At 44.4% G+C, this 25,926-nt stretch overlaps 1 protein-coding gene across 1 annotated transcript in view; it reads left to right on the forward strand.

The window, feature by feature from the left end:
- The first annotated feature begins 770 nt into the window (after positions 1-770).
- Positions 771-25,926, forward strand: part of NRP1 (neuropilin 1) — a 323,789-nt gene continuing 298,633 nt past the window's right edge. The window contains exons 1-3 of the mRNA XM_030199076.1: positions 771-902; positions 2,211-2,610; positions 5,954-6,128. Coding sequence (XP_030054936.1) covers positions 2,544-2,610; positions 5,954-6,128 — 242 coding nt within the window. The 5' untranslated portion in view covers positions 771-902; positions 2,211-2,543. The remainder of the gene's footprint in view (positions 903-2,210; positions 2,611-5,953; positions 6,129-25,926) is intronic.

Genomic DNA, 25,926 nt, shown 5'->3' on the forward strand with positions numbered 1-25,926 from the left:
TCAAACCTTTTAGCGTTGGTCAGTCACAGTAGTGCAGAAAGCTGCACTAAGCTGTAACTGTACCACATAAGTACATAAGTAATGCCACACTGGGAAAAGACCAAGGGTCCATCGAGCCCAGCATCCTGTCCACGACAGCGGCCAATCCAGGCCAAGGGCACCTGACAAGCTTCCCAAACGTACAAACACTCTATACATGTTATTCCTGGAATTGTGATTTTTTTTTCCCAAGTCCATTTAGTAGTGGTTTATGGACTTGTCCTTTAGGAAACAGTCTAACCCCTTTTTAAACTCTGCTAAGCTAACCGCCTTCACCATGTTCTCCGGCAATGAATTCCAGAGTTTAATTACACGTTGGGTGAAGAAACATTTTCTCCTTCTGTATAGTTAATATTGGATCCCAGAGATAAATTCGTTGGATGATGCTGGTGAATGTCTTTAAAAATAGAGTTATGAGGAGAAGAATTGGTGAGTGGTTTCTCTCTCTCTCTCTCTCTGATCATCTCACTGCTTCTTCTCTCCTTTCTGCCTCCTAAACTTTATCTATTCTCCTCCCACTGGCTGTAGAGGCTGGGCACTTAAGTGAGTAACTGGTTTACACACCCACCTCCTCCAATATGTAGTCTGGTGTATAGAACAAGAGAAATCTGCGATAAAGTGACTGATCTGCAGAATAATCCTATAAAGCAGAGCCTCTCCTCCTCCTCCCCCCCCCCCCTCCCAGTCTGCTGGTGCTGAGTGTGTGCGGCTCAGCCCCTGCTGACGAAGGGAGGGAAGGAGAGTTGCTCAGCTTCCCAGTCCTCCTCAGGCGGAGTCTGGTCCTCTGCAACAGCAGCTCCAGGGAAGAGGCAGAGAGAGAGAGAGAGAGACAGACAGACCGCGCCTGCCGGCAGTCTCGCAAGGTAACGCGGCGGCTTCCCTGCCCCTCAGCCACTTTCAAACTTCAGTGGCCCAGTTCCAGACCGCTTTTCTCTTTCCAGGGGCAGGGCAGGAGGCTAATGTAGCACTAGGCAAACTGCTGGGTGTGTGTGGTTTGTTTGAGTTTTGTCAAGCGGGCAGGACACTTCGTTTTAGGGTCTCCCCTCTCTCTCCCCCCCCCCCCCCCCCAAGAAAGGGAGCTGTAATATGTAGGCGTTACAAAGCAGCTGATTTTCTTTCACTTTCCATTCGGTTCTTTCTTGCTCCCTGCTTACACAGAACTGATCTCATGTTCGGCTTCAGGCATATGCAAAAGTGGCACATAACATAAGTCTCTTCCAGGCTCACTGTAAAGTCCCCCCAAATTCATCCCAAGGCTGGGGCTAGACAGAGAGACCCAAAAATGTGGCATGACTTTCCAAAAGCAGCCGAGCAGCTCCATCCCTCCTCCTCCTCCTAACAGCTGGAATTCGTTCTAGGCAGATGTGTGGCTATAGACGAGACAGATGGGCTGAGAAAAGGGGAAGGAGAGCGTGTGAAGGAGTAGCCTAGTGGTTAATACTCCAGGCCTTGATCCTGTCAACCCGGGTTCAATTCCCACCACAGGACCTTGGGCAAGTCCTCGAGGGACATGTGTACAGCGCTGCGTATTGCCCTATAGAATGACCGGGCTCAGCCTGTTTGTCTCTCACTGACCATTGCCCTTACTCTGGCTTGCCTGCTTCTTCGATGCACTTACAGCTCTCCACCTTTAAGGGGTTTTGCCAGTCCTTGCTGCAGAAATGTAACGTATATAAGAGGAAGGAAAGGGGTCAGCTCCTTCTCTGTGTGGCTGAAAGCAGATCCTTTCCCCCTGACTCTAAAGTCTCTTAAACGGCGCTTGATCAAGAGGCAGGAGCTGTTTGTGGCTTATCACTGTCCCCATCTTTAGGTTCTAGTCTGCCAGATATCTCTGCCTTTCAAAGGACTTATCTCTCCCCCTCTCCCTCCCCCCCTCCTTCACCTCTCTCGCCTCCCACCTATACATACACACTACTGTATATATCTCTCTGTGCCACACTACAGCTTCCCAAACGGAGTCCACTGGTGGTTAGTATTAGGAGTTCAAATCCTCCCGGGTGGAGATTTAAGCTGACTGCGGAAAGGTCCTTATACAATGAGGCTCGTTCGGTCCCAGATCCATTCAAGGAGCAATCGCTAATGTCTTTTTTGTGTTCTTTGCAGCGATTGTCTGTGATCGCCTCTCCTTCCTTTTTTCCCTTCATGTTATTTTGCTCTCCCTCTATCTCCAGGAAATCAAGGACCCTCTCTCCCCGGCTTCCTCTCCAGGTTACAAGAGGCTGAGGAGGAGCCGGAAGAATTGTTATTGGTTCAAGTCTGTTTGGGAATGGCACCGCCAGCGCCTGGGAAAGGGACGAGTGTGGGAAAGAGCAGAGGAAACCGGAGCTGAATGACAGGATGCAGGCGACGACTTGAGACACAAGAAGAGAAGACTTGCTCTGAAGATCGGGGACACTGTTGCGTTTTCGTGGCCAGGGATCGGCCCGAGGAGGATATACAACCTGAGAGGATTTTTTTCCCCCACTGCATTTTCTTGCGGATCTGTGTGGTTATCCCGGAGGAGGATGCGGTGTGGACTTGTCTTGTACTGTTTGGTCCCGATCCTCACCATCGTCAGGGCTTTCCGAAACGGTGAGTGCCTCAGAGATTAAACGCATTGCAAGCTTTCTGCTCGCAGCTGTACCACATCTGGACGGAACCGACCTTGGGCATAGGAGGCTCCGAGGAGCTAGGCTGTGTAAGAAATGCAACTGAAAATACAGCTGTCCCTAAAAAGCAGCATAGCGAGCTGAATTAGGTTGAAGGAAACTTTATTTATAGTCGGTGGTTACTATACCCATCATGGTTTATTATAGATCTGATAAAAGCGCCAAACTAAAATCTATTTTCATTATAGACGTGCAAAATGAATAGCGCATCTGGTCGGCTGGAAATGAGACTGGCCATTTTCAATATGTTCCTAACATATTAGCTTTGTCAGCACCCACATGTAGCGGGCTAAAACATTAATTTAGACAGGTCTAATCCTAATTTGTACCTAAAAGTACAGTTAAAAGTGGCAAGTTTCTCAGTGTCAGTGTCCGAAGAACATTCTGAATAAACTTTATGCCCAGAAAAGCGAAGGGAGAGCTTTGATGGGGAAACTTGACACACACACTCCAATTAACGTAGTGTGAATCAATTAGCTCACATTTGTTCAGTGAAACACAGCAAGGGACTAGAGACCACTTTTACTACTGGGCATAGCTGAACAGGGGCTGCTCAATACTTGAACCTCTAATGTGAAAGGGCGAATGCGATTTCTCCTCTTATTGCAAATCTCACGTCATTGCTATTAACTAATATTTACTTTGCCAGGAGCTAACTTTTCAAAGTTAATTGAAACAAAGATGTAGCATATATCCACAAAGACTCCAATCATACTGTAAAGACTCCCTAATCAGGTGCTTTATACCAAGCAAATTAAATCGTACGCTCGCAATAATCTCTAATTAAATTATAGTAGGCAGACTGAATTATTCCTGTTATCCTTTTAAATAGGTTTTAGCCATCTTTTGATCTAACACAGGCAAAAGTACTTTGAGAAAAAAAAGCACGTGCAAACCTTGTTTTGCGGCTGAGTCTTTTTCTTTGAAAAATAAACGTCCTGTTCCAGGTATAAGAGCAATTTTTAGAAACTTTTGAGAACATATGGCGTCTCCGTATCAGTCAATGCCAGAAAACAAAATGAATGAAGATTGTATCCACACATTGGGACTGTATAAAACGCACGCAACGTTATGAGATAAATGAGATGTACGCATAGGTTGAGGAGGGGGGGGGGGGCGGTGTATCCTGCTGCAAATGTTACTGAAAATGGCAGATACAAATCAAGGTCCGGTATACATACAAAGTAGCACATATAAGTTTATCATGTTGGGCAGACTGGATGGACCGTGCAGGTCTTTTTCTGCCGTCACCTACTATGTTACTATAAATTATCAGCACAGATGTTTGGGAGGGACCGGCCAGAAGACTATACGATCAGTACATCTAATGACCTGAACAGCGGCACCAATTCCATTAGCCTTCGCTAACAGCCCTTCTCCGGCCACGTCCAGCCCTTTCAGAGCCCAGTGCCTGCTAAATTAATTCATTAGCCTTACTTAGAGCTAATGGTCCCGAGTCATTAGAAACTGCTCTTCTTAATCAACTGTTGAACAGATTTCACAGAGCCGGGAAGTCTAACACGGCCCGATCTTATTATGTTGCCACTTTCTCAGAAGTGGCAGATTAAAGAGCGTTGGTAGGACGACTGAGCCCACCTCGGTGTCTGGAAGTGACTCTCTGTCAAAGAGATTGGAAACAGCTCTGGTTTATTTCACGCGTTTAACAGACGCCAGATTCTGCCATGTTGTTTGTACAGGGCCAGGAAGGATTTCCTGGGATAGAATCACTCCCCCCACCCACCCCCAACGCAAAAGTTTCAGGCCAGCCACTGCTGCAGATTTTCAACTGCATTTGGTAACTTCTCGGGTCCCCTTATATTTGTACAAGGTCTGCCGGCATCAAACAAGCAACTAAGAAAGTTTCAAGCATCAATCAAAAGGGAGAAAAAAAAACCAACTTTCAAGGATGGGGAGAAAAAAAATCTCTTTAGCACTGAGCCGCTCATTCATTTAATTTATGGCAAATAATTTCTCTAACGCTTGTAGCTTTATGCACTTTGGATGAGTACTCCATCTTTCATTTCCATTTGACCTGTTTTTCCTATAGTAAAATGTGGTGCATTTATAAATCCATGCTGAGAGAGAGCAAGGGAGGCTGGTTTCTTTCCGGAGGGAATCCATGGAAGTGCAGAATTTAATTCTGTACACACCATTGCTGGGGGAAAAGGGACATGTGATGCATAGACTTCTATTTTCTTGTTAGTTTCACTCACATTTTTTTTCTCTCTCTCTCTAGTTCATATGCATAGCTGTCAGTGTCAAGCATCCATTAAGATGTACTCCAGTCAGTTGCTTTTATTTTATTTTTTTTGTTAACTAGAAACTTATAGGAAGAATCTCATAGGGGCATAAAACGATAATGGAACCTCAGATCAATAGATCGGCTTCAGTGACTGATTTATTTACCTTTCAAAAAGTCATTCTATAGCTGGAGTTTTCTAGTATTTAGCAACAAAACAGGCCAATTTAAAATAAAATAAACACTTGATGCATGCATGCCACGGTGTTATTTACACCTGGTGGACAGGGTGACACTTCCAACGTTACAAGGAATAAGCGAGGGATTTTTTTAATGCTTCATGTCTTTGATCTGGTCTTCATGCATGAACAAACAGTTAAACGTTTACTACTGAATCATTTCAGCTCCACTAGACTAGGTGCACTTTGTTCTCCTGCATGGATCTAAAAGGGTTAAAGATAACTTCAGTTTGCTTATATTTGCAACCTGAGGTTTCTGCTTTGAGGGGGGATAGAAGTCTGCAAGATGGTCAGTGGTGGCTAATGACCCAGGGAAATTCTTATCTCTAAACACTTAGCAGGGGGTCGTCGGTATCTCTTAGTTTCAGTACTCTGGAAAACTTGTTACTTAATAAGATTACAGGTCTCCTTTGCTGAGAAGCTCATGGTAGAGATTTAACATCCATTGTGAAAAGCGTTAATGTTTTTAAACCTACAAAATATTTCATCCCATTCAGGAATCCTTGTGATCTATTAATCTTGTAAGTATGTTCCTGGAGCATTTTTGCTGCAGTAGAAAGTTACTGGGCATGATGGAGAAACCCATTGTATGCACTTTCATAAAATTCCATTTTACAAATAGAATGCAAAAGAATTGCATGTACCTTGGTATAGAACCAGTCAGATGAAAGGAGGAAAAAAAATCACACTTTAAACATTAAATATATTGAGAAATTAAAGATGGCACAGAGGAATTATTAGTATTAAGTAGGCAAAGTAAGTGAGTGATACATTTCTTTTCCTTGCAGATAAATGTGGTGATACCATCAAAATTACGAGTCCTGGGTACCTCACCTCTCCTGGCTATCCAAATTACTATCATGCGAACCAAAAATGTGACTGGCTGATCCAGGCTCCTGAGCCCTATCTCAGAATCATGATCAACTTCAACCCTCACTTCGATTTGGAAGACAGAGAATGCAAGTAAGTGATTGTATTTTGTAAAGTAAGGCGTGATACCACCTAGTGGAGAGAATTATCCTGAATGTTACCATGTCTGTGGAGATGATATGCTTAGTAAGTCCGGATTTTGTAACTAGGACAGAGGCAAAGGACCGTATATGAAAATAATTTTGGTAGGCTTTGAAATCCAGACCAGGGGCGCAGATATCCACTGGAAATGGTCTTGCTTTTTGAGCTTCAGAGCTATACACAGATTTTGATTTAAGTGATCAAACATTTCTGCTGTTTTTCCATCTCATTCTTTTTGCCTGTTAGCCCTGAAAACCTTCATGTGCTGTTTAAATAAGCAGGTAGGAAAGGTCAAATTGTTATTATTGAGACAATTATAGCTCTAGCTCCAAAACTAGCAGAGAATATCACTTGCAGCTATTGTGTGAAAGCATGTGTCTGAAATCAGTTTTATTTCTCAAATAACCCTCTGTTTCTCTTTGGATGAAGGTCTCTGTAGACTTATTATGTGAGAACAAAAATATCCTCTCTCTCTAGAATAGGGACAGTAAACCTAATCAGACAAGGAGTCAGAAAGCACGACTAAAAAACATCTCCCCAACATTTTGATCGTCTTTTTTTCCCATCCTCGGGAAAGATGGCAATTCAATTTAACTGGAAGCCTCAGTTATTTATATATTGATCTATTCAGGTGTCTGATTGTGCCTGATTTCATTAGGAAGAAGGCAGTCCCCAGCTGCAGCTGTGATAAAGCCACTTCTAGCACTGAGAAGTCATGGATTGAATTTCTTGTGATAGGATGTTGGTAGCCTACTTCCTCCCCCACCCCCACCCCCACCCCCTTAGGGGCAGATGATCAAAAGTCGGATACTATTCTGAATAGCGCTTTAAAAATCGTGCCAGAACAGTGCAGAAGGGCAATGCCCTAATGCTCAGAGTTAATGAGATGCAAATATAGGCACGCTTGTAGCTTTGAGCATTGGGGAGTTCGGCGGGAGGATTGTGCTTGGCGCATGCGCAGAAGGGTTCAGCGTTAAGCTCAGCTCCTGTGCGCATGCACCTGGTAAAACGCAAACATGAAGCACACGTTGATGTCTATCTGCAGCCTAAATAGAAGCGTTTTTAATTTTTTCTGGATGCTTATGCAAGTAACAGGCGCCAATGTGTGCTTTGGGAGATGGGGGTTAAATTTAGATGCAGGACAAGAATGCCAATGTGTGCTTCACGTTCGGGGCTGCTGTTTCTGACAACCAGCACTCAAGGACATGCATGGGTTTCCTTCTGCTTCCAAAAGCAATCAAAACCGGTAGATTTTGCAGGAAGAATCATGAGAGAAGCATGAGAATCATGTGAAATCCTCTCTTCCAACTCCCTAATGCCTGCTCAGACCTGGTGTTATATTTTACAACGGTAAGACACCTTTTGTTTCGGGTGCTCTTTTCTGATTATTGGGGAGGAATACAAAATGAGCTCATTTAAATGAGCTTGACTACATTTGCATGCTATCTGCGCTAAGGCATGATGCGCTCATTGTTTGCTTTGCTAGACCCCTCTGATTATTCTGCGCTGGTAAATGCAGGCGCTAGTAAGGCACTAATGCAGTGGCGTAGGGGCGGTGGGGTGGTCCGCCCTGGGTGCACGCCGCTGGGGGGGTGTCAGCTCTGCTGGTTCCCTGCTGCCTCTGCCCCAGAACAGGTTACTTCCTGTTCCGGGGCAGAGAGAGCAGGGAACCAGCGGAGCCGACGCTGCTCCCAGCAATGTGCAGTCGGGGCAGATCGGCCCTCCCACCCGTCCCTTGCTGCTTTCCAATGTAAGTACGCGCTCCGGGGGGGGTTGCACTCCAGAGGGGGGAGGGTGCGCCGTGCTGCACCCGGGGGGGGGGGTGTGGAGCAGCGACCCTCCCCAGGTGTCAGCTGCCCTCGCTATGGCACTGCGCTAATGGCCTCTAATGCTCGCATTTACTTTTGATCATTGGCACCAGGGGCATAGCCAGACTTTGACGGGAAGGGGGACCAGAGCCCGAGGAGAGGGGGCACATTTTAGCCCCCCCCCCCCGCCATGGACTCCCTGCCACCTTTGACCCCCCCAGCGCCCCTCCCCTTTCGACCCCCCCTTCCCGCCACCGCCAACCCTCCACTGAGTCCCCCCCCCCACCGCTGCCGCCGTCAGGTACCTGTGCTGGCGCGGGTCCCCAACCTCCACCAGCCGAAGTCCTCCTTAGCCGGTCTCCGAGCCAGCGCATTGCTGCAGCTGATGTAGAGGCCTAGGATTCTGTTTCTTCTGTGTGAGTCGTCCTGACGTCCTGCACAGGTACAGCACAGGTACCCGATGGCGGCGGCAGGGGAGGGTTAGTGGTGGCGGGAAGGGCGGGTCGAAAGGGTCGGCGGGAACTAGGGGCAAATCTGGGAGCCCAGGCTCCCGTGGCCCCACGTAGCTACGCCCCTGATTGGCACCCTAGTGTTTTGCATAATCCAGTAGGGTAAAGCTGAGTTTCCCTATTAATAAGCATCTAGATCAAGGCTTTTAATCCCCTCTGTGTACAAGTGGTCCTGCTGCCTTCTCCACATAAACTTCCCCAAGTTCGATGTTTTTTCTTCAGGTAAAGTTGCCTCTGTTCTCTCTGAGGTGTTTTCTGCCCGCATTCACTATTGTCTTGCAATTTAGGAATACAGATGTTTGCATCAAGAGAGGAGAAAACCTTGTCTCTTCCTTAAAGTTTTTTAGGGGGTGGCATCTTCTAAGATTTAGGGTCCCTTTTACAAAGGCGCGGTAGGGTTACCGCGGGGGTAGCTTGTGGCAAAATAGCACTACTGCCAGGCATGCCCAGGTGCCCTGCGGTAGTTTTGGTTTTGCCACGCACCGTTTCCCGCGCTTTTGTATTTTCTAGCACAAAGGGCAGGGAATAGGCATTCCTGGCAGTAATCGGGCAGCGTGGGCACACTGCCACATGCTGCCCGATTACCACATCAGTACCACGTGAGCCCTTACCGCCTTCTAAATAGGAGGCGGTGAGGGCTCAGGTGGTAGTGGCCACGCTCTAGTTTGGAAATTAGCACGTGGCTATTAATAGAAAAAAATTGAAAGTGGTTCATTTTTGAGCCGTGCTAAAAAGTGGCCAGAGCGCGTGGGAAACACAAACACTATAACTATCACCAGTCACTTTTTAGCATGGCTTAGTAAACGGACCTTTTAATGTGAAATGATGTGCATAATTTATTCTTTTATGGTATTTTTGTTAAATGAAGACTCTCAGGGCCCTGTAAGGTGCGCTAGCGTTTTTAGTGCGTGCTAAACGCTAGAGACACCCATATATTCCTATGATGTCTCTAGCATTAGCATGCGCTAAAAATGTTAGCGTGCCTATAATGCAGCTTAGTAATATCTTTATATATAAACACAGATTCATATTAGAATGTCCATACTCATAACAAAAGAAGGAAAAAAAACCCTAACTCAATTTGGATGTTGAATTTTCCTGTTAGGAAATCCACATTCCTATTAGAAAATGTGTTTTTCAGAGCTGCTGTAATCTAATATAGTTTTGATATTGTGGCATGCGCGGTATTACCCCATTCTGAGATTCCTTTGGGTAGTCAGCTTTTTCCTAATCCTGTTTCTTTCCTAATCCTTTGGTATGTAAGTTGTCAGCAACTGTTTGCCAATATATACAACTGGAAAGTCAAAAGTATTCTTTCAGTTACTGGAGGTTACAGTGGTGAAAACAAGTTTTAGCTCGGTTGGGAGCGAAACAGGGATGAATCTAGGGAACACAGCTATGAGAAAAAGGAATCTGTGACCCTATGAAGAGACCCTGTGCCCCTAAAACAGATATATTAGAGTAGAAAAGGATATTAGTGTCAAAAAAGAAAACTGATGAGAGTCAGGAAAGTTGACTGGAAGCCCAAGGGAGAACGAGCGGGGTTTAAGAGCCCCCTCTTATTCCGGGAAGTGTTTGGGGATGTTGGAGTTTCAGAGGTGGGGGATGCATCCGGGTTCTTTTTCTGAGCATCTTCTTCCAGCTGTGAGATCTGGAGCTTGCTGCTGGTGCTTGCTTACCATGAAGGCCTTGAATACTGCAGAAAACGTCTCAAAAGCAGCAGCTATTTATGTTGGCATTATTCATGAGTGTTTCCCAAATTAATTCTAATGACCTTTTGTTTGCAAATAGCATGCAGTGTAATAATTACAGGAGGGAAAAAAAATTGTTTTTCATCTCAGGAAGTCTCAGTCTTGCATTTCTTCAGAAGCATCCACTAGACTTAGCATTTTCAAACTACACAAAGGTCCATGTATAGTTATTAGAAGGCTCTTTCTTTGATCAAATGCTGCTTTAAAAAAAAAAGCCTCAAAGAAATAAAAAAAACCTGAAAAGATGGACAATCGTACTGAAATACTGGATACAGTTATCAGTGCTGTTTTTTTTGAAGGGGTACTTGGGGGTACTGAGTACCGGCATCTTTTCCATTGTCTGCTAAAATTGACCCACGGTCCCCAAGTTTTAGTGAAAGAGCTCAGGCTGTACGCACCAATTGTGCCTTGTCATAGATTCTGTGACTGGTTGCAGAGGACCTGGCTATTGTGGGGTGGGTGCCTCAGTGATCACCCGACCCCTGAAGGGTGGCCTGCCTTTTGAGTACCGGCACCTTTTTTGCTAGAAAAAAAACACACTAACAGTAATGCATTATGATCCATAAAACTCTACTACCTCTTGCCTTTTGATCAATCACCCATCAACCCTTCCCCCTCCCCCTTCCCCTGCAAACTGTCACTGGAGTGCTTTTTGATTCACTTATTTCTGGTGATGTCATCTCGTGCTCATGCTGTTCTGACCTGGGAGGGGGCAGGGTTAGCTTGCAAAAGCTAATAAAGAAATAATAACTGAGTCTAATACTGTTTTGTTTTTATCTTAATTTCTGTGCACAGTAAGGTCATATGAACTTCCTTTTGTCTGAGATCAAACATAAGGTCTGAGCCATGGCCTAAAGATCTCTACTCGGCCTTTTGGTTGAGATTGAGAATTTGGGAGTCAGGAGGCTATGGTTCTAGCCCCCAACCTCACTGAGGACAGTTACAGTACTGGGATGTCCAAAACAGGAAGATTAAAGCTACTGCTTTTAAAAATATAGGAGTTATTTTACAAAAACATGGGTAAAAAGTTTGGTTCTGATCATGTGGCGAGTGCCCACATTACCACACAGTAAATGCAAGTCCTTCGTGCTGTTGGGGGCATTCCCAGCTTGTTCAGATGTACTTAGACGCAATAAAAAAAAATGAATTTGTCCTGATTTTAGTATAACAAAAGAGAGGGAACAAAGTACAAACTAAAGTCCAAACAAAAAAACAGCACCACGGGCCTTTAAAATGGAACAAAGTTCTTTAATGAATGAGCCTTGACCCGACACGGGCCGTGTTTCGGTGACTAGCACCTGCGTCAGGGGTCACAGTGATGACGTGGAAAACTTGGGGAATAACTCGAATATTTTCATCTACAATATTCCTTACCCCACGTCTCACGTAGCAAAAGTTATAAAGCACCAAGGCACCTTCACTTTCTGTGTCCTGATTTTAGACATTTTTCACGTTTGTTTTGTTGTTATGTTATCAAGGACTTATTCCTCGCCAGCTCTCTTAAAAAATAAGATTCAAGGTGAGTTATAACAAATCAAGAATGAAAACTGATACAAATGATCAGGAATTACAAAAAAAAAAAATAGAAATCAGAGTAAAGTTCATATCCCCCTCGGCCTAGTGTACAAATAAGTCTTTAAAGCCTTTCAAAATAAAACATAACTTCATATCAAACATAGCTCAGATGGGAGATTTTTCCAATAACGAGCAGCTGCGAAGAAAATAGAATGAGAAACCGCTTTGTAGCGTATACCTTTAGTCGATAGGCCAGCTAGCATAAGATAATTATCTCTCTCAGAGGTTGTCCTAAAGTTTAACAGATTCTTTGGTGTGTGTACATTGTATGCATGCTAGAACTTTTTTTTTTTAAGCATACAAATGTTAATTCATGGGCATACGTGCATAGAAGTGATTTTGTTTGCTCTTTAAATTTCTAAGTGCCCACATGAACCAAATGTGTGCTCTTGAATGTAAGTAACTGCATCTGTGTTATCTGCACAAGTGACATCGAACAGTAAAGGACCACACCCTAACTGCAGTATACACTCCATGCCTATTGCCCCTCCATAATTCATCCATTTTCATAACATGCTATGCAGTTAGTACTACTACTACTTATCATTTCTATAGCGCTACTAGACATACGCAGCGCTGTACACTTGAACATGAAGAGACAGTCCCTGCTTGACAGAGCTTACAATCTAATTAGGACAGACAAACAAGAAATAAGGGAATATTAAAGTGAGGATGATAAAATAAGGGTTCTGAACAAGTGAACAAGGGTTAGGAGTTAAAAGCAGCATCAAAAAGGTGGGTTTTTAGCTTAGATTTGAAGACGGTCAGAGATGGAGCGTGACGTACCGGCTCAGGAAGTCTATTCCAGGCATATGGTGCAGCAAGATAAAAGGAACGGAGTCTGGAGTTAGCAGTGGAGGAGAAAGGTGCAGATAACAGAGATTTACCCAGTGAACGGAGCTCCCGGGGAGGAATGTAGGGAGAAGATGAGAGTGGAGAGGTACTGAGGAGCTGCAGAGTGAATGTACTTATAGGTCAATAAGAGGAGTTTGAACTGTATGCGGAAATGGATAGGAAGCCAGTGAAGTGACTTGAGGAGAGGGCTAATATGAGCGTAACGACCCTGGCGGAATATTAGTCGTGCAGCAGAATTTTGAACAGATTGAAGAAGAGAGAGATGGCTAAGTGGGAGACCTGCATGCAGTTAGCATGTGAAGTAACATGAGCTGTCATACAAGTGCAGTAACATGCCCAAATAGTTACTGCATGCTAATTTATAAGCTAACTGCTTAGTGCACAGGGCCCCTTAATTTGATTATTTGTTCTTTTAAACACAGTAGAGGCCGACTGAATTACACTTTCAGCTTCAGTGCCAAAACTGGCCTGAAATCCTGACTCAATCATGCGTCGGTTTGGCTAAAACCGAAACTCCCCACCCCTGCCCCTGTGATCACTCTTTGGTCGCCCTCTCCAGGCCTACCATTGAAGCCCTGGTGGTCTAGTGCAGTGTTTCCCCCAAGTCCAGTCCTAGAGTACCCCTTGCCAGTGAGGTTTTCAGGATATCCACAATGAATATGCATGAGAGAGATTTGCATATAATGGAGGCAGTGTAGTTTCTCCTGCCCATGCCAATTCCAATCTCAAAATGGGTGCCAAGACCTCCTGTGGCAGTTTCGCGAGGCTGCTGTGGAGGAGTGGCCTAGTGGTTAGGGTGGCGGACTTTGGTCCTGGGGAACTGAGGAACTGAGTTCAATTCCCACTTCAGGCACAGGCAGCTCCTTGTGACTCTGGGCAAGTCACTTAACCCTCCATTGCCCCATGTGAGCCGCATTGAGCCTGCCATGAGTGGGAAAGTGCGGGGTACAAATGTAACAAAAAAAAAAATCATGGCAGCAATTTTGAGTGCAGACTCCGTGGGGGCAGGAGCAACTCCTGCCCCAAAGAAGCCACTAGACCATCAAGGCTCTGAAGGTAGGCCTGGGAAGGGCCTACGGTGAGCGGAGGGCAAAATACATGGCATGGCTGGAGGGGAGTCCAGGGGGACTGACTTTCTGCCTGGGGAGGGTGGGGGAGATGGACTTTCTGTGGTGTGAAGGTTTTGATTTCAGTGGAAACCAAAAGCTCCGTTTTTGGTCACTCTCTAAAACACAGCACAACTGCAATCAAATTGTTTCATTTATATCCTTGAATTGCCAGATAGAAACTTACTGAATCAATCTGTATCTGGAATATCTAGACCACTGAAGCTATGCAAGCTGCACTGATTAAAATATATACACATTTGTTGGTAGCTTTTTGTTTATTATAGCCACTATTCTGGGAAATTCAGTTCTGTGCAAGTAAGGCAAAATCATTCACAGATGTAAATCAGCATGGCAAAGGGTTGAATATCTCCTGAGCGAGTCCAAATAATGTTTTTTTTTCATAAGCATAAGATAAAAAATTCCAAAGGCTGAGTACCACCAGCCACTGGCATGGCTGAAAATTTGCCATATGCATTCAGACTTAAGAGTGGACAAGCCAGCTGTAGTTTTTGTTCAATGTGTAGTCAAACATTATGGCTCAATAAAGGGCAAAAGTTTAGTTTCATGTGATTATGTCCATTAAAAGTTTGTTTTTTCTACCCATAGAAAGGGCAGTTCTATAATAGGGTGCCACATTTACAGGCCACTTCAGCGCGCAAGTGTACAAACCACTGTCACTTTCATGGATAAGTATACACTTGCATGTGTAAGTTGAAGGAAAACACCTAGGTGCTATTCTGTGAGAGTGTATGTAAGCGCCATAGGGGGTCATTCTCAAAAGGTCACTGAAAGGCCATGGGATGATTTTTTATTTATTTATTTATTTGTTGCATTTGTATCCCACATTTTCCCACCTTTTTGCAGGCTCAATGTGGCTTACATTATGCCGTAATGGCGATCGCCATTTCCGGAATGGGAAATACAAAGTGGTATTGCATTAAAGTTCATAAATGATAGAGTAAATTACAGAGTAAGTTAGATAGTCAGTTCATTTCCAGCATGAGAAATAAGGTGGTAATGCGTTAACGTTCATTAGTGACAGAGTGACTAAGCAGTCAGGTATAGAGAGTTCGGTTTTGTCTGGTTCTGGTAAAGTCTCGTGGTCTGGTATTTAGGTATTTAAAACTTTATTACTTAAAAAGGTATAAAAAGAGATGATACACACACACATATCACACCAACATATTTACACATTATATCTTCATATATCATTATATGATCCATGCTAAGCATGAATTCTATGGCGTGATTGCTCATGTCTAACTGTTGGTAGTTAGGTGCATAATTGAAAGTATTCTAGAACCCATGCAAATACGTACCAGGCACACTCTTGGCCCACTCGTGCCCCCTGCCAGGTCTATGCCCTCCTGCAGTTGTATGCTATGGATTTTACGTGCACAATTTGTAGAATATTAACTAAGAGCAATTACATGCATAAATGAAAGTTGTTGCCAATTAGCACCATGTAACATGAATTGGAGGGGGAATTCATCAAGGTGCGGTAAGAGATCGCCTTTTATGAGGAAGGAATGTTGACCTGAACCCAGATTGGAGCTGCTGTGGAAGGGGTCCAGAAGGACTCTGAAGCCATTAATTGTGAGAATAGTTACCAGCTGCCTGACACTCTGGTGATATCAGAGGCCCACCCCTTTTGTTTCCTTCAAGTGTGAGAGCTGCTGTGGTACTTTGCCTGTGGTTGTGTGCCTGAAGGGGTGTGACCAAAGGGGCAGGTCATGCCCCTGAGGAACAAATAAGGAGTATTATGGAGTCTTGAGGACCTGCATGGAGTGTTTACTGATTTAGAATATTTTCAGGTATTATTTTCTGCCCTCCCACTTTTCTTGTATTTTTTTGCTTAGAGATTTGTTGAACTTCAGTGATATGGGGAAACGGAAAGGGGTTGCGAAGGAAATAGCGACACCTGAAATGGTTAAAACGCAAAGCCCTATGGATACATTTGTGAGTTCCTCAATATCTACAAGCAGCGTTATAGTTTGTGCCTGGAAGCATCAGGCTGCAAAGCTGCATCGCAATGCTCCCAGGCATAGGCGCCCCATATAAGAGGCTTGCTCCTCCTCGAAAAACAAAATTGTATGTTCCTCTCCTCTCCGTGCCACCGGCATCCACCCCCCCCCCCACACACACACACACTGTGGCGCCAGCTCCACACTTCATCAACCTATAGGCTCTCCGTTCCTTCCTGCTCCCCCCTGCATATTTAACCCTTTTATTTTCAGTGACAGCGAGCAACGGCAGTGAAGAAGAAAGCACTGCAGGCTCACCTCCAGCTTCTCTCTTCCTTCACACTGTGTCCCGCCTTCTGCTATGATGTATTTCTTGTTTCCGCGAGGGCAGGACACTGTGTGAGGGAAGGGAGAAGCTGGAGGTAACATAGTTACATAGTAGATGACGGCAGAAAGAGCCCACAGTGCTTTCTTCTTCACTACCGTCGCAGCCACTGAAAATAAAAGGGTTAAACGAGTGGGGGGGCAGGAAGGAACAGAGAGGAGGGCTATCATGGAGCTGAGGGAAGGCAGGGAGAATCACTGGACATGGATGGGGGAGAGGGCAGGGGGAGAGAAGATATCGCTGGGCACGGAGAGGAGAGGAGGGCAGGGGGAGAGAAGAGATCGCTGGAGAGGAGGGGAGGGCAGGGGGAGAGAAGAGATCGCTGGACTGGAGAGGAGGGGAGGGCAGGGGAGAGAGGAGAATTGCTGGACATGGATGGATGGAGGGGCAGGGGAGAGAGCAAATTTGCTGGATATGGATGGGTGGAGGAGAGGGCAGGGGAGAATGGAGAGTTGCTGGACATGGATGGATGGAGGGAGGAGAGGGCAGGGGAGAGAGGAGAATTACTGGACATGGATGGATGAATGGGGGCAGGGGAGAGAGGAAATTTGCTGGATATGGGTGGATGGAGGAGAGGGCAGGGGAGAATGGAGAGTTGCTGGACATGGATGGATGGAGTGGAGGAGAAGGCGGGGAGAGAGGAGAATTGCTGGACATAGATGGATGAATGGAGAGGGCAGGGGAGAGAGGACATTTGCTGGATATGGGTGGATGGAGGAGAGGGCAGGAGAGAATGGAGAGTTGCTGGACATGGATGGATGGAGTCGAGGGAAGTCAGGAAGGAGATGCACATGGATGGAGGGGAGGGAAGAGAGGAGAAATGCTGGACATGGATGGAGTGGAGGGCAGGAAAGAGAGGAGAAATGTTGGACAAGGATGGAGGGAAGGAAAGACAAAGGAAGGAGATGCACACGGATGGAGTAGAATGGAGAGAGGAGAAATGCTGGACATGGATGGAGGGGAGGTAAGACTGAGGAAGTAGATGCACATGGATGGAGGGGAGGGGAGTGAGGAGATATTCTGGATATGGATGGAGGGAGAATTGCTGAATTTAAGGACTGGATTGGAATACTTTGAGGGCAAATGCTGAAACTGGAGAAAGGATAGGGACAGGGCTACAGATGGTAGACAGGACGCATAAGGACACAGGAGGATGGTGGGAATGGTGAGAGAAAAAATATCAAATGGAAAGAAGACACTGCATAAAACAGAAGACACTGGGACCAAAGTGAATAGAAAGTATTTTATTCAGAATTTATTAATTGGAATATGTCAGCTTTTGGAAATGTGCATCTGTGATATTTTGCATGTAAGTTTCAATTTTTCTAGTATTGCTGCATGCTGAGTTACTTCTTGAGGTAACTTTCCAGTTCAGTATTTTGCCTTCATATCTGTTGTGTCTTGTGTTTTTCATGTGTGATCAAGGTGCAGTTTTCTGCTAGTGTGTAGTACTTGTACCCTTTTTGTTTTGTTTTTTTTCACTAGGTTGTGTGCTGGTGTTTTAGAGCCCGGTATAATTACAGTGCTGCCTTTCCATGCATACGGTTGTAGCTCGTCCTGTCCTTGGAATTAGTGCTGTTATGGTTTGGTAAGGTTATGAGTGGGTTTGTGTATAGTGTTTTGCAGTGGAGAGATTGTGTGTTGGCCTTACTGAGGTGGCACCAAAACATCAGAAAGGGTGTAGAGCCTAAATCATGACACACTACCTCTTGAAGGATCTACATATGGTCGTTAATAAAAGGAGCTCATTGTGAGCACTATCCACCCTAAAAGGGTGTTTTGTGGCTCTACATGAGAATTGTGATATTATGATCCCTTGTTTCATATTGTTGATGGTCTGCATTTTCCGTATGGGTGGTATATTGGTGTATTAGGGTCTGCCCAGTGTAATATTTATGGTACAGTAAGGTTCTGAGTGTGTCTTTGCACAAATTTGTGCATAGTGTTTTGCAGCTGAGTGATTGTGATTAGTATATGCTTTGATCAACCACTTTATTCTTTGACATATGATACATATCTAATATCTAAATTTAATAAAAGGTATTAATTGTGATTATTTTATTTTTACTTATTTTCTTTTCTGTGTGTTGTCAGACAATTATGGATATAAGCTCCACCCCTGGTCCCACCCCTAACCCCCTTTAGCTTCCCCAAACAGTTGGGCCACCGACCGCCTATGCTCCCAGGCTTGCATAGCAGGGTCCATCCCCCCCCCCCCCCAGCTTCTGGGCCCCCCTCTGTTTAATGCCCCTCTGGCTTACCCAGTCCACCCTCCACAATATCATTCCTTCCACTCATCTCACCTTATAGATAGCCCTTGCCCCCTCAAAGGGCTATTGCTATCATTGGTTATCTAGGAGGGCTCCTCGGGAGGTCTTTGGGGGGTTCTCAAGGGGATTTCAAGGGCTCCTTAGGTATGTCTTTGGGCAGGAATGATGCCCGGTTGCTGACCCAAAAAATGACACCCATAGCAGTTGTCTTGCACAACTACCACTGGTGGGGGGGGGGGTCATATTTCCATATGAGGAAATATTCCTTATAAAGAAATATGACCCCTAGCAGTAGACATGCCATTTTGAGGCCGGCACCAGGCTAGGCAGGAGTGATTGGGCATTGCTCCTGCTTGAAGACCCTCCCCCCTCTGAGGAACCCTCCTGGACCATCAATGATAGTAAGATAGTCCTTTGAGGAGTCAGGGGCTATCTATAAGGTGCAGGGAGTGGTGGAGCATATTGTTGTGGGGTGAAATGGAGGGACATTAAGCCAGGAGTGAGCAGAAGCCGAGGGGAAACCCTATCTGGGAGCATTGGACCATGGCTTTACGGCCCGATATTCCCAGGAGGTAAAATAAACATGACTTGCATTGTATCACCACAAGTCACATTATGGTATTTGCATAGTAATGAGATGCAAAATGGGCATGTTTTACATCTCATTACTGTGTAACCCACAGCAACTTAAATATCACCACGGTATTTATAGTCAAGCAGTGTTAGGGGTGTTTAAAGACCAATTAACGCAACTTAAGGCCGTAACACCATTTGATGAATTCCCTCCTTAATGTCAATCATTGATTGTTAATGCCAGTTAGTACCCAGTTATTACATTATGTGTGTAACTGACCCTGTTCTATAACATGTGCATGCAACTCCGCACACTAAACGCAAAATCATGTGCTCAAGTTTCTACAACTAGGGGACTAATGTGTAAATGCAAAGGGGTGTTCACATGAGTAGAGCATGGGAGGGCTATCGGCGGGGCTACCAATTACACATGCAGCCTACAGAATGCAGTATGTTACACCTATGCTTGCTGCGTTTGGGCACTCGCAGTTACACCAGGTCTACGGCTGGTAATGGAATGGAATCTGAAGACCTAGGTGCCACTACAGAATAAGTTGTTACCTTGCGGCATTGGGGTGTCTACAAGGCGGCCATCTACATGGAATTGCCCCTAGAATGTTCACTAGCTTTTCTGTTCACTGAAGTCCCCTTGGTAGAACTAAGTCTTAACAGAAATGGCCAGAACATCAAGAAACTCTATTTTATAGTACAGCCTTTTGAGGAAAGTGTTCTGTTAAACTTGCACCCACAGAAAAGTATAAGGGTTCAGTTTCCTGCTGCCTAACTGTTATAGAGGAGCTCCAGGCTTGTGGCCAAAGATTGGTTTGGATATTATCCTATGCTGCCTTTTAGATCATTCAAAGACACAAAAGCTTGCTAACCAACAGCACTTTGTCTATATAGTTTGGAAAATGACAGAAAAACAGGTATACAATAGGACTGTGCATACATTAGGGTGTGTGCCTTAAAAAATTTAGTGTGCATGAAAGTGATTTACTGATCTTGATTTACCCCCCCTAATTCTAGAAAGTTCCACATTCAAATTTCTGACTAGCATGCAACTTTGTCCACACAACTTATAGAATAAGTTATGAGTATGTTATTTGAGTGTTCTAATTTGTGCTTATTAGGTGTATCATTAGTATTATGCTTCCATCGTATTATATCTCTGGTATTTGAATTCCAATGCTGTTAAATGTGAATATTTTTTATACTGTTTCACAGTAGTTCTATTATTAGGTTTCAGTTGACTGTTTTCAAGTTTACCTCATGTATTATATTTAGTTTATTCTTGGTTATTTTACTATTGTTATGCTATTAACAAAATTGCAAGTTTATGTTAAACTGTTCTGCTGTACACCGCCTTAGGTGAATCTCTTCATAAGGTCGGTTAATAAATCCCAATAAATAAATAAAATGAGTAATTAGATACTATTTGGCCTATAATTAGTGTTAATTAGTACTGATTTGGCAGTTATGTGTGTAACTGTCAGTATTCTATATGATACATGCTCAAATTCCACAGCACGCCACTCCAAGGGAGGAACATGGGTGGGTCAGGGGTATGCCAGGCAGTTAGGTGTGTGGGTTATAGATTGCTAGCATTTATGTGCCTGTCTACAGTTAGATGCAAGCATTTGCGCTAGCCGTTTGGCTGAAAGTGCTCACGCCTACATTTAGGTATGTAAATGTGTACTTATGCTAGTGTTCTATAGCGGCAGTTGCACACCCAACTACCATTACAGAATCTGTACTTAGCAGCATTATCCCAGCATCTAAGTTTAGGCAACCTATAGGGAATTAACCCCTTACCCCTGGATTTTACAAAGATTGCCCAAACTTGGGCACAGATGCCAGATTGGTGCCCAAAATAATCAGTTAATAGGCTCCAATGATTTAATTATTGGAGCTAGCAAGCACTTAATTAGCACTAATTATGATTTGAACACCGATCTGGCTGTGCGCATTTCTGTAACAACTAGTAAAAAAAGGCCCGTTTCTGGAGCCAATGAAACGGGCGCTAGCAAGGCTTTCCTCTGGCCCCCCCACCCAACGCACCTTCATCGTCAGTGGGTGGCCCATTGCGCCGCCCTGGCCGCCGTCGATGTGAGTGAATTGCTCCGCCCTCAACGTCATAACGTTTGACGTGAGGGCGGGGCCCCGAGACTGTGATTTTCGTGGCTTCAGAGCTTCGAACTTACGAACCTTGGCTTCAGTGACGTCAGACAATAGAACATTGAGGGTGAGTTTTATATAGATAGATGGGCACCTAAATCGGATTGCAAGCAACTCAAAAGGGGGCGTGGCCATGGGAGAGGCATGAGCAGATCAGGGGTGTTCACAAGAGATGTGCACAGTATTGCAAAATAGCGGGGATCCGTGCCCAATTTTCATGGCAGGATTTATGCCAGATTTCAGCTGGCACAAATCCTTTTGCTCAAAGTTGAGCGCTGAATTCGGCACTCAATGCTATTCTCTAGTGCTGAATTTTTGGCATAATTTCTGGCCTTAAGTGTACACTAATCTATGAATTAACACACATTGTTGATTAGTGCACTTGAACACACTATAGTACAAAAGATCACTCTTAAAATTTATTTATTTTCAAATGTACAGCGCTGCGTACGTCTAGTAGCGCTATAGAAAAGTAGTAGTAGTAGTAAAATGAATATGTGAAGCTAACTGGGAAAAAAAAAAACAGCCAAAGTTCGGAAAGATTTGAGACAAAGACGAACTGAATTTTTTTGTCCGTGCAAATCCTTAGAGTCATCTGCATGTTCTAAATACTTGTATAGGGGTCCCTGGCTTGTCGCAGTGAACAGTGCTGTAGGGAAGTACAGGCGGGTTGAATCTCATAAAAGTTTAGATCTGGATAATAAACACACATGTCACTGATCGAGTGCTCTAAATTTATGGGGCTTTTCCGGTTTCCCAGCAATGCAAACTATCATCACAATAATTTATAATGGCTTGTGACAAGTGCTGCTGAGCAAAGAGGTGTGCGGTTACATTCAGATCACATGTCGCTGTCCGGGGAGTAATAAACATGTCTCAGAAACCAGGTCAAAAACATCAAGAAAGTACACACCAAGCCTCTGTCAGAGGCTTGCAGATGGCAACTGGCGGGGTGATGCAAGGGAAATGCCCATTTCCTTGATGGCAGATTATAGATTTTATTGCCAGATATTATGGTATTGTTTTACAGAGCTAGCACAGAGTTGCAGGCTCTCATCTGGATGTATGGAGAGCACTGCTGTCGTATTGTAACTACTGTATTGTAGTTCTAGTGTCAGTTCAGTGCAAAAGAGAAATTCACCTATGTTGGACAGATTTAAACTAAAGAGTAGCCTCCATAAGAGATCTTTCTTAGCTGAATTTATGGTAGACGTAGAGAGGTTATAATTGCATTGCAATGGATTCACAGAATTTCTAGAGCAAAGATGGAAATGTCATAAGAAAATGTATCATGTTGGTTTTGCTCCAAGATCATTTGACATCTTTGATGCAATCTGGTATGTACTAAACTAGTGATATGCAGAGTACTACAGTGCTAAATTGGTTCATTAAGCCAAGTGTCTCCATCTTAGTGCTTCCAAGACCTATCTCTGATTAATGAGGTGGGTAGTGCTCTTGAAAGCTTGGGCCTCCAGTTGCCTTCTATTCACTTGCTACTACTTCAGCCTTCTGGATGTTTTTTTTTTATTATTATTCATATTTATAATATATCACAAAACAATGTGAAAAAGCAATCGGCATAAATTTTACAGAAAAATACAATAGTTTAAGGAAAAAAAAATTTCTCGGCCTTTCCGACCACTAATAAAGAAATTAATTCCAAGATTTCAAGAATCAAATAATAGAGGAGAAATATATAACATACATTAGCTTCCTCTGTTTTCAAACCCCAGCCTACGATTTAGGGAAGAGGCTGTTTTGGTTCCATAAACTGAAATTGTTTACCCTCAAGCATTACATTACAAATACAAGGAAAACGCAACACAAAATTTGCCCCCAATGCCACAACTCTGGGTCGTAGTTCTAAAAAAGCCCTACGGCGCACCTGTGTAGGCTTTGAGAGGTCAGGAAAAATTCGGACTTTTGAGCCAAAGAACAGTCTTTCTAAGTGTCTTAGGGAAAGTCTTAATACAGCATTTCGATCTGGCTCCAAGACAAAAGTGACCAGCATAGTTGACCTTTGAGTAATAATTTCCAATGAAGTTTCCAGGAAAGAAGTAAGATTCATTCCTTCTCCCATCACAGAGGGATTCTTCTCCGTCTCCTTAAAATTCCAGATATAATAAGCTCGTGTGATGGGAGGTAATGTATCCTTGTCCATTCCTAGTATTTCAATCATATATCTCTTCATAGGAGCCAGCTTTTCAAAATTATTGGGGGTGCTAAGCCCAATGGAAATAACCCCTCACTGGTCCCCTACAAGCAATTTTCTCAATATTGGGGGTGCTCAAGCACCCACAGCACCCACAGAGTCAGCTCCAATGTATCTCTTAACCATTTCTAGTGGGGAAATTAATGGTGATTTGGGGAAATTAAGAAACCTAAGGTTAAGCCTTCTAACCTGGTTCTCCAGGTACTCTAAACGTTTGTGCAGGAAATTATTGTCCTTAACCAAAGCTGTTGCCAAAGTCCCCATTTCATGAATCTTAGTATCCACCTTTTCCATTTTTAAGGAGTGCTGTGCAGTCACTTGCGCTTGAATCAGAGCAGCCTCAGAAAGAATCTTAATATCAGAAGTGTTTTCTTTCAAATTACTTTGCATAGTGGATTGAATGTTGTAAATCATATCCCACAGTGACTCAAGTGTCACTATAGCAGGTCTAACCACGCCAGTTACAGGTAAGGAAGAGTGAGACTGAGTCTCATTGCGAGCAAGTTTAGAAACAATATCTTGCGGTAGTACCTTCAATGCTAATTGAGTTTGTTGTTCTCGACCCTGGGATCCAGTCTCCGCCGCTGCAGTCCTCCCCTCGAACAGGTCTGGTCTTACCACTTCGGTATCCGTCTCTGTTCGGGCTGCCTCAGGCAATTCACTTCCTGGCTGCGGCGGTGCTATGCGTGCCACGGGGCTCAGGGAAGCCCTGTTACCGCTCTCTATCGACGTCAACGCGTCGACAGTGGCAGATGGGGTCGATGTGCCCAGGGGACTCGGCTGCTGTTTGGAAAATTGCAATGTCGTCTGCCTCAGTGATGAAACGGCTTCGGGAGCCAAGGGTACTCCTTAACCTTTCCCCTCCGCTTCCCCATTAACAACGACGAAGCGAAGGCACCAAAAAAAGGTAAAAGACCAGAGCAACTTCCAGAAGCAAACTCAAGAGCTTCTGTTCAAAGCGCCATCTTGGAATCCAGCCTTCTGGATGTTTGAATCATGAGATGGTATGGACACTTAGAAGGTGATCACAGGCCCTCCGCATGAGTTAACGGGAACACCTGTTGAGAGTTCCTTGATTTTGCCCTCCTTTCTGATACCTCCATCAGAAGATTGCCTCTCCTAATTTCTTTCCCCTCCAAATAGACCCCCTGTCTAGATCTGCCCCATTTGCTCAGGCCCCCAACCCAGTCAAGCTGCCTTTCCAAGACATATGAACTCTTCTAGAGCTCTCCAAGCAGGTGAATCCATTCAGAAGTTCCCTCACCCAGTCAAACTTCTGTCCAGGACATTGCCACCTAGCCAGGCTGACACTCCTGGATCCTGGATTCCCTTCCCAGGTTTGGCAGGATGAAGGGTACGTAACTGACTCTTACCAGCTTGCCAGCCTTCTTTTGATTGGTGCTCTTTATCACTTCATTGACCCATTCTTCTCTCTTGAATTCCACACTGGGAAGAAGCTAGTGTAAAACACTGCTAGAAAAAGTCAGTGTTCTAAATCATGAACTTGTCCTACATTTGCCACGTTAATGGAATCTGATTTGTGGGCCTCTTTTACCAAGCTGCATCAAAATAGGCCAGCACTGGCATCGGTGCATGTTTTACACGCTTGCCGAGGCCCCCTTTTACCGCAGCTGGTAAAAGAGAAGTCTCGCTTTCCTACAGGAAATGGCCAGGTGGCAAGTAAAGCACTTGCCATGCGGCCATTTTCGGGTGAGAGCCCTTACCGCCACCCATCAAGGTGGCAGTAAGGGCTCCTGCGTTAACCCGGCGGTAACTAGGCAGCATGCGGCACTGCCCGATTACCGCCAGATACACTCCAACACTACAAAAATAAATACATTTTTTGTAGCTCCGCAAATGATGGCGCACTAGGGTGGGAAGTATCTCCGGGCTCTGCGGTAGCCCAGCGGTACTTCCTGTATAGCGAGCGTTAAGCCTGCATTGGGCTTACCGCCGCTTAGTAAAAGGAGCCCAATTCCTGCGTACACAACATGGGAGAAAAGTTTATTAAATCAGGGCCTGAATTTTGCACTAAACACTTTATCAACCCTCTCCCCCATTTAGATATCTATTATTAAACCTGACTGTGCTAAAATGTAATGCTTCTATGATCACGTAATTGTACCTGTTCTGATTTCTACACTTTCTTCCCATTTTTACTGTAGAGTAAAACTGAAAACAGACTTTCTGTGAGATACTCCTTTAAGGCGCTGACCTCATCAGATAACATCTTGCTATTATCTGGTGGCTACAGCACGTGGCAGAATCCCCCCGGGGCTTAAGAGTTCATCGCAGTCGCTATTTCCACTGTAAATGCGAGTGTTTTGCAAGTGTACTATGGCCCTTGGAAAGAGCGAACAGGAGATCATGAGTACTGATGGAATCGCAACTGAGTATCGTTCTTCAAACAAGTTTTCAGCTCCCACTTAAAACATTAGCTTTGATTCCATTTCTGAGTTAGATTATAGTTGATTATAATTGCTAATTTCTAGGGAAATACATTCATTAGCGTGCCTTGAAAAATTTACAGCACGCCAAATCAATTTAACCCCATTAACCTGTGA

This window comes from Microcaecilia unicolor, chromosome 1 (assembly GCF_901765095.1).
Source record: "Microcaecilia unicolor chromosome 1, aMicUni1.1, whole genome shotgun sequence".
In the NCBI taxonomy this organism is placed as follows: domain Eukaryota; kingdom Metazoa; phylum Chordata; class Amphibia; order Gymnophiona; family Siphonopidae; genus Microcaecilia; species Microcaecilia unicolor.